This window comes from Myotis yumanensis, unplaced genomic scaffold (assembly GCF_028538775.1).
Source record: "Myotis yumanensis isolate MYYU_CA2020_CCGP unplaced genomic scaffold, mMyoYum1.0.hap1 SCAF_18, whole genome shotgun sequence".
In the NCBI taxonomy this organism is placed as follows: Eukaryota; Metazoa; Chordata; class Mammalia; order Chiroptera; family Vespertilionidae; genus Myotis; species Myotis yumanensis.
In genome coordinates, this window is record NW_027223769.1 from 27233506 (window position 1) to 27248434 (window position 14929).

Here is a 14929-nt window from a genome sequence, read left to right on the forward strand (position 1 = left end):
GGAAGGACTAGTCAATGCACCGTTGCTTGTGATAAGAATCGAGTAGGGCCCTGACCAGTCTGGCTCAGTGGCTAGAACATCGGCCTACGGACTGAAGGGTCCCAGGTTCGATTCTGGTCAAGGGCTTGTGCCTTAGTTGCAGGCACATCCCCAATAGGGGGTGTGCAGGAGGGAGCTGATTGATGCTTCTAACTCTCTATCCCTCTCCCTTCCTCTCTGTAAAAAAAAATCAACAAAATATATATATATATATATATATATATATTTTTTTTTTTTTTTTTTTTTTTTTTTTTTAAAGAATTGAGTATGAAACAACAATTTTTGGGTGTTTTTAGTAAGTATCTCTCAAATATTGCATGGGGCATACTGATAAAGAAATTAGTCCTTGTTTACCTAAAATTCAAATGTAATTGGCTGTCCTGTATTTTTAAGTATATATATTTATTTTAGAGAGGAAAGGAGAGGGAGAGAGAAATAGAAACATCAATGATGAGAGATAATCATTGATTGGCTGCCTCCTGCATGCTCCACACGGAGGATTGAGCCGGTAACCCGGGCACGTGCCTTGACCGGGAATTGAACCGTGACCCTGTGGATCATAGGTCAACACTCAACCACTGAGCCATGCTGGCCAGGTTGTCCTGTATTTTTAATCTGTTAAATCTGGCAACGCTGCCCCATTAGGCAGTTACCTTCCTGAAAGCAGGGTGATGTTGCTTACAACAAGATTGATAAAATACTGTCCTATAATATCTCTCAATGAATATTGAGTGATGAGATGGATTTCAGAGCTGTGAGATTCTTATCGTGGCCATGAGCTGATTGAGTTAGCCTCAGATTACTGTCTTTGCGTTTTTCGCACCTCTCACCAAGTTCCTTCCAGGCTCCTTTTCATTGACAAGAACTAGGAGAACGGACACCGGGTCCTGCACAATTAATGGGCCTGCAGGACACTGCAGATACCCAGGAGGAGGTGTTGGGTGTATCTGGGAGCCTTGCTCAAGGAAGGTGTTACTCAGACAATAGGAAACCAGACAGATGGCCCTGGCGGGCTCAGATCGCTGTTTAGATTTTGATCTGGTGCTTCCTTACACCCAGGCAGAAATGTTCACCTGACCTTTAGACTCCAGGCTGCAAGCTGTTTTGTGACAAGACAATTAGGTACGGTTACATCAGGGGTGTGCAGGGCTCGGAGAAACTCGGGAGTGCCAAGCAGAGGCACATGCCCTGAGAACAGCCCCTCCTCTTCGTCTCTTTCTGTGGTTCATACTGAAAAGGTCCCCGCTTTTCTTTAAAACAAAAGGCACAATTACACCTGAAACTGTTATATGTCAATGATATCTCAATTTTTTTTTAAAAAAAAGCATAGTGGAATAACTTCTAAAGCAAAAGATATGTATAGACCTATATATATACACTAGAGGCCCGATGCACAAAATTCATGCAAGAGTAGGCCTTCCTTCCCTTGGCTGCCGGCACCGGCTTCCCTCTGGCACTTGGACCCGGGCTTCCCTCACAGCCCAGCTTCGTCCGGAAGGTCGTCCGGACCTCCAGTCTAATTAGCATATCATGCTTTTATTATTATAGATATACTCTGAAACCTGATTCATTCATTCATTCACCAAATACTACTGAGTACCTATTATGTGCCGGGCGCTATTCTAGACACAATACAGCCTGTGAACTAAGTAAGACAAAAATCCCGGGCCTCCTGGAGCTTATGTCCTGGTGCAAGGAGACAATGGACATAAGTAAGTGAAATCCTAGTACATAGGATGTTAGATGGTGAAAAGTGCTGCAAAAGAAAATAAAACAAAGAAGAGTTTCGGAGGGAGAGGTTACTATCTCAAACAGGGGGTTCGAGGAAGGCCTTACTGAGAGGTTGACGTTTGAGCAAAGACTTCAGGACGTTACGAGTGAGCCAAGCGGATAGCAGGGGAAATGCTGTAAACAGCAGTAACAGCCAGTGCAATAATGCAAAGACCCTGCAAGGGAAGTGTGTCTGGGTGCTCTAGGCTGTCAGGAAGTATGAGGGCAAGAGACAGAGAGGTGATTAGGGGGCAGATCGTGGAAACCTTGTAAGACACAGCAAAGACTTTGACGTTTAGCCTGTGTAAAATGGGAACTACGGGCAGAGTTTGAGTGAGACTGATATGTTCTGACTCTGCTGGGCAGAGAAAAGACTGAGTCGGGGGGAGTGAAGGGGAAGCAGAGAGACCGGAAAGGAGGCCGCGGCAATAAGCTAAGTGAGGGCCCTCTCAGACTTCTTTTGGGAAAGTTCTTCTGGGAACAGACAAAGCGTATCGGCGCACTTCAATGCCAAACCACAGAAACAGAGGTTCTTAGACTTCAACTCGCCCCGGTATCACCTAACTGAAAGGCTCTCGGCTTGTTACAAGCTCTCCTAATTACAAAGCCCAGTAATTATTATCTCGGCCTCGGCCAATTATCCCACGGGGTCCTGTGCTGGCTACCTTTTATGATTTTGCTCCTGGGGAACAGGTTCAACCCTTCCAGGCAGGCCCCATTTGGTCCTAGAAGTAACATCAGAGCTCACTGGATGTGGGCGCGTCCTCCCTCTTTCCGGGGAGAGAGCCACACCCAGATCGCTGCCCGGCTCCTGCACCCCCGAGTGAGTCCTAGGTGGGACATGAGCTTGTTTAGGACAGTTTTCTCCCCACCCTCCAATCTAAATGCCACAATAACTGCATCCTCAGGGACTCAGAAAGGGAAAAGACAGACAGAAGGAAAAATAAGTGCTGTTCGCCGAGCATTTACTTGGAGATGGAAGTCAAAAGGGAAAGAGGCTCTGCCCTGACCCGATAGCTCAATTGGTTTAGAACACCGTCCAGACAGGCCCAGGTTGCAGACTTGGTCCCAGGTCAGGGCACATAACAAGAAGTAACCAATGAATGCATCAACAGGGTGTTTCTTTCCCTCTCGCTCAAATCAATAAATTTAAAAAAGAATTATCTATTTTTTTTTAAAAGGGAAAGAGGCTGAAAATTGCCCAAAATCGAAAGACAAAAGAGGTCCTCCAAAGACAAAAGAGACTGAATTCCAGCATCACAATTAAAATTGGTGAGATGCAAAGATAAGGAGGGAATCCTTTTCCCTTAGAACAGTGATTTTCAACCTTTCCATCTCCTGGCACACATAAACGAATTGCTAATATCTGCAGCTCGCAAAAAACATTTTTTTGGCAATATGAAAAAAAAGATATAATTTTGATACATTCATACTGGACAGCTATTGTGTTAACTGTTGTTTCTTTTTAAAAATATTTTTTTATTGATTTCAGAGAGGAAGAGAGGGGGAGAGAGAGAAACATCAATAATGAGAGTCATTGATAGGCTGCCTCCTGCACACCCCACACTGGAGATCGAGCCCAGAAACCCAGGCGTGTGCCTGCGCCCTGACCAGTAATCGGCTGAGCCGCACCAGCCAGGCTGTCATTTTTTTTCTTTGACAATCCAAAGGAAAAGGTCAGGGCCCCTGACTAGTCAGGTATTGCCTGTCTTAAAAATTCTTGTGGTACACTAGTTGAAAACTGCTGCCTTAGAAAGGTGAATTAGGTTCCACTGAGATGCTGGTTGGCACAAGGCACAGAGGGGTACAGATGAGAGCACAGGTTATGAGAGATGAAAGTCCAGGGCTGTTGTCTTGGTCAGTGTGGCTCAGTTGGTTGAATGTCATCCTATGCACTGAAAGGTTGCTGGTTCAATTCCTGGTCAGGGTACATGCCTGGGCTCGATCTCTAGTAGGGGGCATGCAGGAAGCAGCCGATTGATATTAAGCTCTCACATCCATGTTCTCTCTCTCTCTTTCTCTCTCTCAAATATCAATAAAATCTTAAAAAAAAAAAAAAAAAAAAAAAAAAAAAGCCCAGGACTGTAGCCTCAACGCTGCCATTACCCAGCTGGGTGACCTCAGGCAAGTCATCCAACCTCTCTGAGCCTGTTTCCTCTTCTAGAGCAGGGGATAATGGCAGTTCCTGACTTAAGCCACGGTGAGGCTTAGCTAAACCATCAAATCTACGAGGCCCTTTGCAGGACCCACGCCTCATACTGGGTAGAAATAGTTCTATTTTTACTTGTTGGCCACCCCCAAATACATACTATCAGTATAGCCCTTCTATCATTTTATGCTCCAGTTTGATTAAGGAAAAACACCATTTTCTTACCCAAACCCATATTTAAACCGGTGACTAGCATTCTTCCAAGCTCCAGACCTGAAATTCCCAAACACTTCTTTGATAACAATACCTACTTCTGTGTCCTCACTCACTCACCACTTTCCTAACCAAAAACTTTCTCCTTCCCCACTTGTTCCTCTTTCTTGTCTGTTCCCAGTATGAGTGCTAAGTAGAAGCGGCTAGAATTAACGTTTACTTAGAGCCATTTAGCTGCTGGAATCTTAAAGTCCTTCCTCAAATCAAAACTATTTTGACTTCAGGAAGACAGGCTCCCAGTACCTTTGCTTAAAAGCCCCACGGGGACACTGGGACACAGGTTGTCTCTAGATGCTGATACAGTCCTTGCGAAGGGCACTTCAGTGGGGCCTTGACTTACGAGTTTAATTCGTTCCGTGACAGAGCTCGTAACTCAAATTACTTGTATGTCAAATCAAGACGTGAACGAGTGAGACACGTGATGCTGGGCTAATGTTGTGGCGTTCACTGTGACGTTCGCTGCGCCAACCAGCGGTGGGGTATGTGAAGCTGGCTCTTAACCCGAAGTTTAGCTCGCAACTCAAAGCAAAAAATCCGAGAGACGGCTCGTATCTCGAAAAACTCGTATCTCGAAAAACTCGTATCTCGAAAAACTCGTTAGTCGGGACACTCGTAAGTCAAGGCCCCACTGTATCTGTCAAAATTACAAAGGCACGTGCCCTGACCCGGCAGGCCCATCTGTGGCAATTTACCTTCTGCATCCACCAGGATGTGTGCAAAAGGACATATATGCTACGTTATTCCCTGGAGTGCTGTTTTCTGAAAGATAAGACACAACCCAGTGTCTATCAGGGGCAAGTTAAATAAGACTATGGCACATCCCTGCCGCGCAGCTATATCAAAAGTCAAGGAATGTGGAAGATGGATATAGAGAGAGAGAGCACACAACTATACTGTTGGGCAAAAAAGAAGGTATGGAACAGTGTTATCCCTATGCTACTCTTTGGGTAAAAAGATTGTTATTAAATTTATGTTTACATAAAGAAATGACTTTTTTTGTATTCCCATAAGGAAACCCTGAAAAATATACATAAGAGACCAATAAAATCAGTTATCTACGAACTAATTGATTATCTGTGCTGTGGGGAAGAACTGGGTAGAGTAGAATGAGGTGGAGACTTTTTCCCTTCAAAAAAAGATATTTTATTGATTTTCAGAGAGAGAAAAAGAGAGTGAAACATTGATTGGCCACCTCCTGCATGCTCCCAGCCTTCAACTGGGGATCGAGCCACAACCTTGAGGTGCACGGGGCCCAACCAACTGAGCCACACTGGCCAGGGCAAGACTTTTCCACTTTTTAATCAAATGCATGATTTGCCTACTAAAGGAATATTAAGAGAACATCCTCTATTACCTGCAGACTGAGGTCCAGACCTAACCCTGGCCGACCTAGGCAGCCTCATCGGGGACCCTCTCCTCCTATAAGCCACCCTCCCTGTTCCAGAAGGCACAGAGCCAGCCTGATGCCACTAGGCCCTGCTGCACCTCTGGGCACCCCATTTCCTCTTCCTGGAGAGCTCTTTCCCCTTCTCTGTCTGGCTGATGTAGACGCACTCTCATTCTTCAAAGCCTCGCAGGTAAAACCACTCCTTGCATCCGCTGAACGTGTCCCCACCCCATGGAATCCTGAGAGTATACGGACTGGAGTTACCCCTGGACACTTTCTCTCAGAGATTTTCTGGAATGTCCCTGCGGGCAGGGGCTGGGCCTTAAGTCAGCAGGGAGAAGTCTGTGCCCTGGCTACTTCTTTAGGTCCCCCAGTCCCATCCCACACCCCCCACCCCCACCTGCTCCACTCGCACCCACAGAGCTCTCCTTTGCCAGCACGGCAGAATGACCAGCCTTGCCGCTCCCCGGTCAGCGGTGCCCTGGGATCCCCGGCCTCAGGCTGGCAACCAGATGCCCACACCCTGCATGGCACCAGGTATTTACTCAAAACTGTGTGACCTAGCTGCTGGAGGTGTCCAGTGCCATGTCCAGAACCCCACCCTCCTTACATAAAAAGATTATTACTAAATGTACGTTTGCATCAAGAAATGACTCCTTTTGTGCTCCCATAAGGAAACCCTGGAAAAAAAAAAAAAGATACACAAAAGACCTATAAAATCAATTACCTGTGAGGAACTAATTGGGACTGCAGCTCAGTGAATCAGCAGGAGGGCATATCTGTGTTTTTGCTGTGCTCCAGGTGATTCGATGCTGAGCCACGTGGGCGAACCAGAGTCTCGGGGGGCTGGGGCAGAGCGTTTATGGCAACGGGAAAACAGACTGGTATCCCTGAGCATGTGGATTATGAAATACTTTTACAAACCAAGCAGAAACTGAACCGTCTACCGTCATCCTGACTTCCCCACCCCCAGGTGCGTCTGGCCCCACTCCTCCCACGCCGATTCTAAACAATATTCATGAGCAGGTCAACAGGCAAACCCGCTTCAGCCCACCCCAAGCGCACTGCACAGTGGCAAGCAATACCAGAATTTCCTTTCCTAGCAAAGGGCACTTTGGTCTAGTCACTGTTTGCAGAGTGGTGTTTGCTTTAAACCAGAAGCAGAGAGACTGAGGAAACTGGTTTGGCTGGTTTGCTGGGCAGGAGGGAGCACAGGGAGAGGTTTGAACTGGAGGTAAAACACATGGGAGGAGGTGCCTCAAACAGAAAGCACCACATACTGGGGGGGGGGGGCTATATTACTTAATATTCATCAAGCACTTGACACGCCCTATGGCTTGGATACTATTCTGCCCATTTTACAGATGGGAAAACAGAGGCTTAGAGAGTCCTTGTCCAATGTCCCCCGGCTGGCAAGGGGCATTACCTGGATTGCAATCTAGGCAGTCTGACTCAAGAGAAGGACTGGAGGTAGATTAAGAGGAAGGAAAGGGAAGAGGGAAAGTGCAGAAAGAGAAGGGACCTAAAGCCCTGCCAAGCATAAGCTGAGGTATATAAATGGGAAACAAATTAGAGAGAGGGAGAGAGGCCACCACCTATTTCTTTCTAATTGACCAAAGATGAAAAACACTTAAAAATGACTAACTGCCCTTCCATTTCCGAATCTGAGGTCTCCTTTCTCTGCCCTCCGAGGCTTTCAGAGGGAAGCACTCAGTACACTGTATCCCAGGGACACACTTATCACAAAGCTTCAAGAGCCACAGCCCCAGTGCTTCCCTGCCCATTTACAACCCCCGGCTAGGGCTGGCCTGAGGCCACAGAGTTTAAGAGGAAAAGGATCAGCCAGGCCCTCCGAGTAGTCAATATTTATTCAGTTGTTTATTCATTTATTCAAAACGGTATTTGACTGCCTGCTCCGTCCCTAAGAAATAGGAGCCACCATTTCATGACTCCTTATCTCTTTTTTTGCTTCTCTTATCTCTTTACATTTGTCCCACTTGCCTTTATGTCCAGCCCACACCTGCTTTATTCATTACTGTAATCCCAGGGCCCAGCCCAGTGCTGGCACTCAATAGTCAGGGGTTGACTCAACGGCTGAATGAATAGGAACAGTTTAATTCTCACGGCAAACCTGTATGGTTGCCTCCCATTTCACACATGGGGAAACTGAGGCTCGCAGAAGTAAACTGACTTACCCAAGGTCACACAGCTGAAATTCAAACCCGGATCTTTCAGGTACTTAGAGAGCGACCCCGCCCGGCCAAACGGATTTCATTCATCTCCTTGAAAGCCCAGAGCCCAGAGAGGAGATGGAAGCTGAGGCAGCGTGGAAACCCAGAAGTCTGGATTGTGACAGGCGCCTCCCGGGGACTTTCGGGTTTTGGCAGCTTCTGGGAGATGAGAGAGCTGATTGCTTCAGCGTCTGGCTTATCTGGGGCTACGCTTGGAAGGGAATGCGTAACAGACACCAAGGTGAGCATTTCGGAAGAAAAGGCTGGCTCAATAAAAAGCCCCGGAGAGCAAACAGGATTTCCATAACCACCTGGCTGGCAGAGAGGGAGGGCAGGAGCAGCAGCCAGCCTTCCTTAAATGGCCTTGCAGGGCCCAGGACCCCCGGGCCTCCGCTCCTAGTGAGACACAAAGGCAAGGGCAGGAGCACCAGCCATTAGTCTCCTCCCCGTGAGCTCTGACACAGATGTGAGTCCTCTGGGAAGTGATGGTTAGGAGTCTGAGAGGTGGGGGAGTGGGGATCTGATGATGTAAGATCATCCCAAAGCAGGTTTCTCTCTGGTTGTTTTTTTTTTAAAGCCCATTTAATTAGGGGGCCGGCAGAAGGTTCCCACCACCTTTCGGCACATCTTTTAGAAAGAAGAGGAAATGGGTGTACTTAATCCACGCAGGTGGGTGCCTGTGAGCAAGGTCAATCCATCATGCAGCCAGAGTTCAGACCCAAAATACAAGCCTTGTTTGCCCAAGGCCAGGTGGCAGAGGAAGCAAAGCAAGGAAATCACGGGTTTCAAACCCTGCCGCCTTCCTCCCCACCACCTCCAGTCGACTTAAAGTGGAGTGAGACCTGAAAACCAACTTGTGCTCAGAAAAGGGAAGATAATCAGAAACTAAAGAACCCATTTACAGCTGGGTTTGGTTTGTGTTTGTGTGTGTGTGTGTGTGTGTGTTTGGGGGGGGGGGGTGGGCTTTGTTTTTAAAACATTCTCCATTCTAGAACATGGAGAGAAACCAATAGAACAAATACAAGGATCTCATGGGGCACAAAAATGCCCCAAAGCCCCCCGAGTTTAGCCAAATCCTACTGTGACGCTCTACGGTCACTGGTGGACAGAAAGTGACAGGTTCCTTCCTTGTTTTCGAACTCCCATGCAGCAAATTCTCCACGGAGCCACCGGGCTCTGGAGTGGGCCGCTTTCAAAGAATTAAAACGCAGGAGCCATGAAACTCCACCCAGGGTTCTAACCTGCTGACGTGGATAGAATGGGCGTGAGGGATGCCCCTGGAACCTTGAGATCGTGTGCAAATTCTCCCTGGGGCCAATGTTTAAGCCTGGTGGTAATGTAACGTTCCTCCATTTTCTACATTTTCTACCCGGTCCTAGGAGAGTGAGGCCACCTCCCTAAACCGTCCCCCCCCCCACCCCCCCCCCACCCCGCCCCCTGCTTTTTTAAATCACAAAGCCAGTTCCCTGAGGTCCCCTGTGTGGTTTCTCACAAGGGCACTTCTGTCCCGGGGTAATTCCACACTGGATCGATGGGAAGGGACCCCATAGCCCAAAAATCCCCCCCAAAGTGAAATGTCAAGAAATCTGTTGAGTGGATGCGGGTGTGCGGCCATAAAGGAGCCTGAAACCAGCCACACAAGCAGCTGGTGGAGACCGCCTCTCCCATCAGGACCACCAGCTGCAGGCCCCTCCACCTCCCACCTGGTCTGAGCTGTCTCTATCACCGCCCGCCTCCTCCAGGGTCGGCCCTGTCAACACCTCCGCTCTTCCAGGCACACAGGGAGGATGGAGTCCACTTCACAGTGGACGCTGATTCCCCGAGCCCCTCTTTCCTTGTTGACATTACAGAGAAGAGAAGGGGAGAGCAGGAGAGAGACCAGAGGGGAAACCCTGAGCAGACAACTACATTGCTTTCTGCTTCAGTTTTCTCATCTGCCAAATAGAAGGAACAATGGTGCCCACCCTCCTAAGGCTCTTGGGAAGATTAAATGAGGTAAAATATGGGAAGCACTTGCCCCACCGTCCAGTGAACAGCAACCAATAGGTGTTGTTATTAATAATAATAACGAATATGTAACAATAGTATTATTGGTCAAACACAAGAGGGATACAAACGAATCCCATCCACCCTTGGTGCTACCAGATGTCTTGATTCAGGAAAACAGTGACCAGCACGTGTGTTGGGACACCCCACACACACCTGCACACACGCTCCCGTTCCTAATCCCTGAGCCCTTCCTCCTTCAAGGCTGGGTCAGTGCTGACTCCTTCCAGAAGCCAACCCTCCCTGCCCGCTGATACCCATCAAACATTCCAGGCACCACACTGGATTGATGGGAAGGGACCCCATGTCCCACTGTGCCCTCTCAGTGGGTGCTGGGACATTCTCAGCAACCTGCTGGCGCAGGCAGTGCGGAAGGCAGGGCTGGAATATCCCTCTATCTCAGTTCATTCCCAGGTGCCTAGCACAGGGTGGGGCAGAACATCAAGCAGGAACTGGCCAAGTAATTCGGACCCACGGCAAAAATCCGGCAAACACTTCCTGCCTGACCCCAGAGAACACTCCACACACCACACACAGGCCTCAGGAAAGCAAACACTTTTTAATCAATCAAGCTTCAGTTTCTTTCTCTGTAAGGGGGAGGGCGGGGAGAGAATGCCACCCACTATTGGAACAAATTCCAAAGTTCAAAAAAAAATTTTTTTTCAAACAACAGGGTGATAGCTGTAGATGTTTCACGTGGCCCAAGATTAGAAGAATAAGCAATGAATTCCCTCAGGGGGTTGCGGGTGATTTCTGGCTTCAAAAAATGTTTCTCTTATTGTTATGATAACTCGCCCCAATCAACTAAAATCAGGCGGGAGGAGAAAGCGGTTTGGGAAGAAGAAAAAAAAAAGCCTCTGGGAATCGGTGAAACCAGAAGAGAAACCAACCTTCCCTGGTTTTCGCCCCAGGGCCACCGTGGATTGAAACAAAGCAGACTCTAGAATTCTGATTATCTCAGCGATAAAAAAGCCCAGAAAAGAAAAGAGAAAGAAAAAGACATTACTCCTGGGGAGGGGGGTACCACCTGTATCCAAACGTTTTCATTTCTGTGAGCAAAAAGCCAAGGCTTCATTACTAAGCGGGCTCCCCAGCCACCTGAGCTGGTGCCGAACCGGGCCTGGGAGCGCGGCGCGTCCCAATCCCCACTCCTCGGGCCGCCGTCCCTGGGCGAGCGGACCCGCCCTCTGAGCCTCCCTTCGCTCATCTGTGAACGGGGAACTCCCACTTCCCCGCGCCCGCCCTCCCCACACATATTAGATATTTGCGGTGGGAAATGACAGCCCGTCTCTAAACGGGCCAGGACAATGGGCGGCACCCTGATGGCCTCCAACAAGTGCCCCCTCCCTGTAACATAACTCCCCCGCCACCGCCGTGCTCAATGAGACCGAAGCCTAGACCCCCACATCTGTGTACACCCCAAAGGCGCGTCCTCTGAGCCACGGAAGAGGCGCTTGCCCAGTCCAGCCCCTGGACGTGGGGGCGCCAGTCCTCGGACCCTCCCCACTCCCCCCGCCGGCCCGGGAGCTCACCTCTGCCCAGGACTCGGCCTCTCTCCAGGTGCCGCCGGGGCACCGTGAACGTGTAGCTCTCGGCACCGAAGCCGGGGCGGCAGGGCTCCGGCTCCTGGCAGAGCCGCGATGGGACCTGGGGAAGGCGAAAAGGACGGGGCCGGGGTGACTTGGGGGGTCCCCTCCGGCCCACACCGAAACCCCACTGCGCGCCCCTCCCCGGCTCGCAGCGTCGGGATCGTGGGAGGGACCCGCCGCTGCTCCCGGGACAGGCGGCCGCGGCGAATTCATCCCGGGACCCGAGGCCGCCGAGCACCCAGGGCCGCCCGGGAGAGGGGCTGCGGGGTCCCCTCCTCCCGACCCGGCCCCCCTTTCCTTCCGTCTCCTTCCGTCCTCCTGGAGGCACCTTTGCTCCCCAACTCCACCTGCCGCCCCCCCCCCCGGGGCCGCCCCCGCTCCGGGTCTGGCTCCCGGACCCTGGGCGCCCTAACTAACAACTTTTCACTTTCTCATCCCGGGGCCGCCCAGACCTACTTACCTCCCGTCCTCACCTGGCAGGTGCCCGCATTTCTACCGACTCCTCCTGCGCTGCCTCGGGGCCGCCCCACTCCTCCTGGCTCCCCTGCACTCGCACCCGGGCTCCCCCGTTCCATACCCCGCCTTCTCGGCTGCACGCCCCCCTCCGCCCCTCCCCATTCCGCAGCCGAACCGGAGTCCCCCCCAGCCTGCACCGAGCGCGCCCGCCGAGGGGAGCGGGGCGGTGGGCAGAGCCGCGCTCGCTCTCACCCGCGCCCGCCCCGCCCGGCCCAGGGCGCCGCCGGCTTAGGCCGCTCCGGGGCCTCTGGACGCAAACTTTCTTGGAAGAAGGGAGAGCGGGGACGACAGGAGAGCGGGAGGGACGACAGGAGACGGAGGGACTGGGGGCCAGGCGCGGAGGACGGGCCCGGAAGGCGTCCCCGGAAAGCCAGGGGCCCGACGTACCTGCAGCAGCAGCGGCAGCAGCAGGGGCAGCAGTAGGGGCGCGGAGAGGCTGCGGCACGGAGGGCCCATGGCGGGCCGGGAGGGTCGGGTCGGCGGGGCCGGAGTCGGGCGGAACTTCCAGGAACACGCAGGTGCTCGGAGGCTCCCAGCGCCACTGAGTAGGGCTGCGCCGCAGCCGCCAGGTGAGCAAGTGAGGCCCCGCCCACGGCACCACTGATTGGCTGAGGTTGCACCTGCCGCCCGCAGCCAATGAGCGGCCGGCGCGGCCCCGGCTTCCTCCGCTGGCCCCGGGAGGACGGCCCGCCCCCCGCCCCGCCCCCGGCCTCGCGCTGACCTGGTGACCCGACCCGCTGGACCGCGGTTGGTAGCACGAGGGTTGGGTGCCGGGGCTCCGGGATTGCTGTTACCACCAAGTTGGAAGCCGGCCTCGCAGCGGGTGGCTCACTAACACCTGGGCTTCCCCCTTCATCTCGTTCTGTCCTTGTAACTGCGGGTCTCCCCCGGCTCTTGTCTGCAAATCAGTTCACCGGGCGGGACTCAGCTTCTTCACCTTCCAGATGGGAATAATAATCGCAAATGCCTCCCTATGTTGTGAGGTTGCCATACATTTAATGAGACCAATATTTCCTGCACAATATTAGCTCTGTAGATAGGAGTCATAATAATAGCAACAATAGGTGCTGGGCCCCACTGGGGGGGGGGGGGGGAGGGGGTGTGTGCAGGGCAGCGGATCAATCAGTGATTCTCTCTCATCATTGATGTTTCTCTCTCTCTCTCTCTCTCTCTCTCTCTCTCCCTTCCTCTCTGAAATCAATACCACTCAAACCTGTTATTTGCAAATAACTTTCAATGTCCTATAGTAAATCAATGTCAAAGCCAAGACTAGAACCTGAGATCTCTTGATCCCCAGTCTGGGTCTCTTAACACCACACCATAGCCACCATACCCTTCTCTAGAGAATTCTGTCCCCAGTAAAATAATTGTAGGATCCCACAAAGAATAGACATGCAAATGTTATCCAGGGGCCAGCCGCATCCGCGTGGTTTGGCTACCCTGACAAGAGCACCATCATTCCCTTCACTCGCCAAACATGGTCAGAACTGCAACCCAGTGTGGAGTCAGCTGCTCACTAACTGTTCTCATCTCTACAAATGGGTTGATAGGAGATAATGCAAGAAAATCACTTAGCAGAGTACTTGGCACCTAGTAGCAAGGGCTCCTAAATGTTTGGTGTGGAGGTTGTTTTTGGAAAGGGCCACCCCCTTCCCCCCTTCCACATGGGGAAGGCCTTGTTTATTAGAATAGTTCACCCAGAGGCGCTTAAAGATAAACCTGAGTCCATTGAAGCTACTTTCTCAGCCCCAGAAGGGAAGCAATGTCTCAAAGCAAGACTGTTTAGGGTCAGCTCAGTCCCCCTCAACCTGTCTGTCCCCTCCGTTTTGATGACTTTCCCCATCTGCCCCTTAGTTTTAATGGGTTTCTGAGCACATGCCCAGGCCATTTGGATTTCTGCATCTTGGCTCTCCCTGCCTCTTAACCCACCAGGAGGCTCGGAGGGAAAAGGCTCCAGTATTCCCTTCCCACTGAGGCTCCTGCTGGACTGGACTGTGCATTAAACAAGATAATGGAAACAGAGAAAGAGGCGTTTTCCCCATGGGGCGGCCTTGTTCGTTTATTTTTTTTTCTCCCAGTTATGTAAAAATACATATTTTATACCATCGCTCGGCCCAGGGAGCCCTTAGGGCTTTGTTTTCCTCTGCCCAGCAAGCCCTGGCCTTGGAACTTCGCAGTGACTCTCATCGACTCTTCCATTACACTCTGATAATTCAATAAAAAGGATTTCAGAAAACAATTAGGGGCAGTGTAGACAGGTCTGGAGAGATGCCGTCTTCAGACTTCTCAGCAAGTCTTTCTCCAAGTTCCACGAAATTGATCACGAAGGGCTGCCCTCTCTCAACTGTTAGAAATAAGGCGAGCCCCCGAAATCAGGGGTCCTGGTAGCATACTTGGGAGGGAGCCAGACAGCAAGGCAAACACCTCTACTCCTGCAGGAGGGTGTGCAGCACGGGTCTGGGAGCACAGGCACACTGAGCAGGTGGGCGGTCCACTCAGGCTTTTAGCGCCCACGATCTGTCCCTCACTCTTGATTGGAAGAACTTAGGCTCCCAGTCTTGCGTGATTGGCTAATTTAAAGGAAGGGGTTGACCTTTGCCATTTGAAAATGGTGGCCCCCAAGGGAGCTGCAAGTCACATGGGCCAAATTGAAGGCTGCCTAAACTCCCTTCTTTGGCAGAGAAGATGAGTTGTTTCTTTATTTAACTCTTTTCTTCAAACTCGGCTATAACATGACTTTCATGCTCTGCAGTGTCTAGGACAGGGGTGGGCAAACTTTTTGACTCGAGGGCCACTATGGGTTCTTAAACTGGACCGGAGGGCCGGAACAAAAGCATGGATGGAGTGTTTGTGTGAACTAATATAAATTCAAAGTAAACATCATTACATAAAAGGGTACGGTCTTTTTTTTTTTTTTTAGTTTTATTCA

The 14929-nt window shown here is 51.0% G+C and overlaps 1 protein-coding gene across 1 annotated transcript in view; it reads right to left on the reverse strand.

The window, feature by feature from the left end:
* Window positions 1-12514, reverse strand: part of CDH1 (cadherin 1) — a 74904-nt gene extending 62390 nt beyond the window's left edge. Inside the window, exons 1-2 of the mRNA XM_070398488.1 lie at window positions 12388-12514; window positions 11428-11542 (exon numbers count right to left, since the gene is read on the reverse strand). Of these exons, the coding sequence (XP_070254589.1) occupies window positions 11428-11542; window positions 12388-12456 (184 nt within the window). The 5' untranslated portion in view covers window positions 12457-12514. The remainder of the gene's footprint in view (window positions 1-11427; window positions 11543-12387) is intronic.
* Between the last annotated feature and the right edge of the window lie 2415 nt (window positions 12515-14929).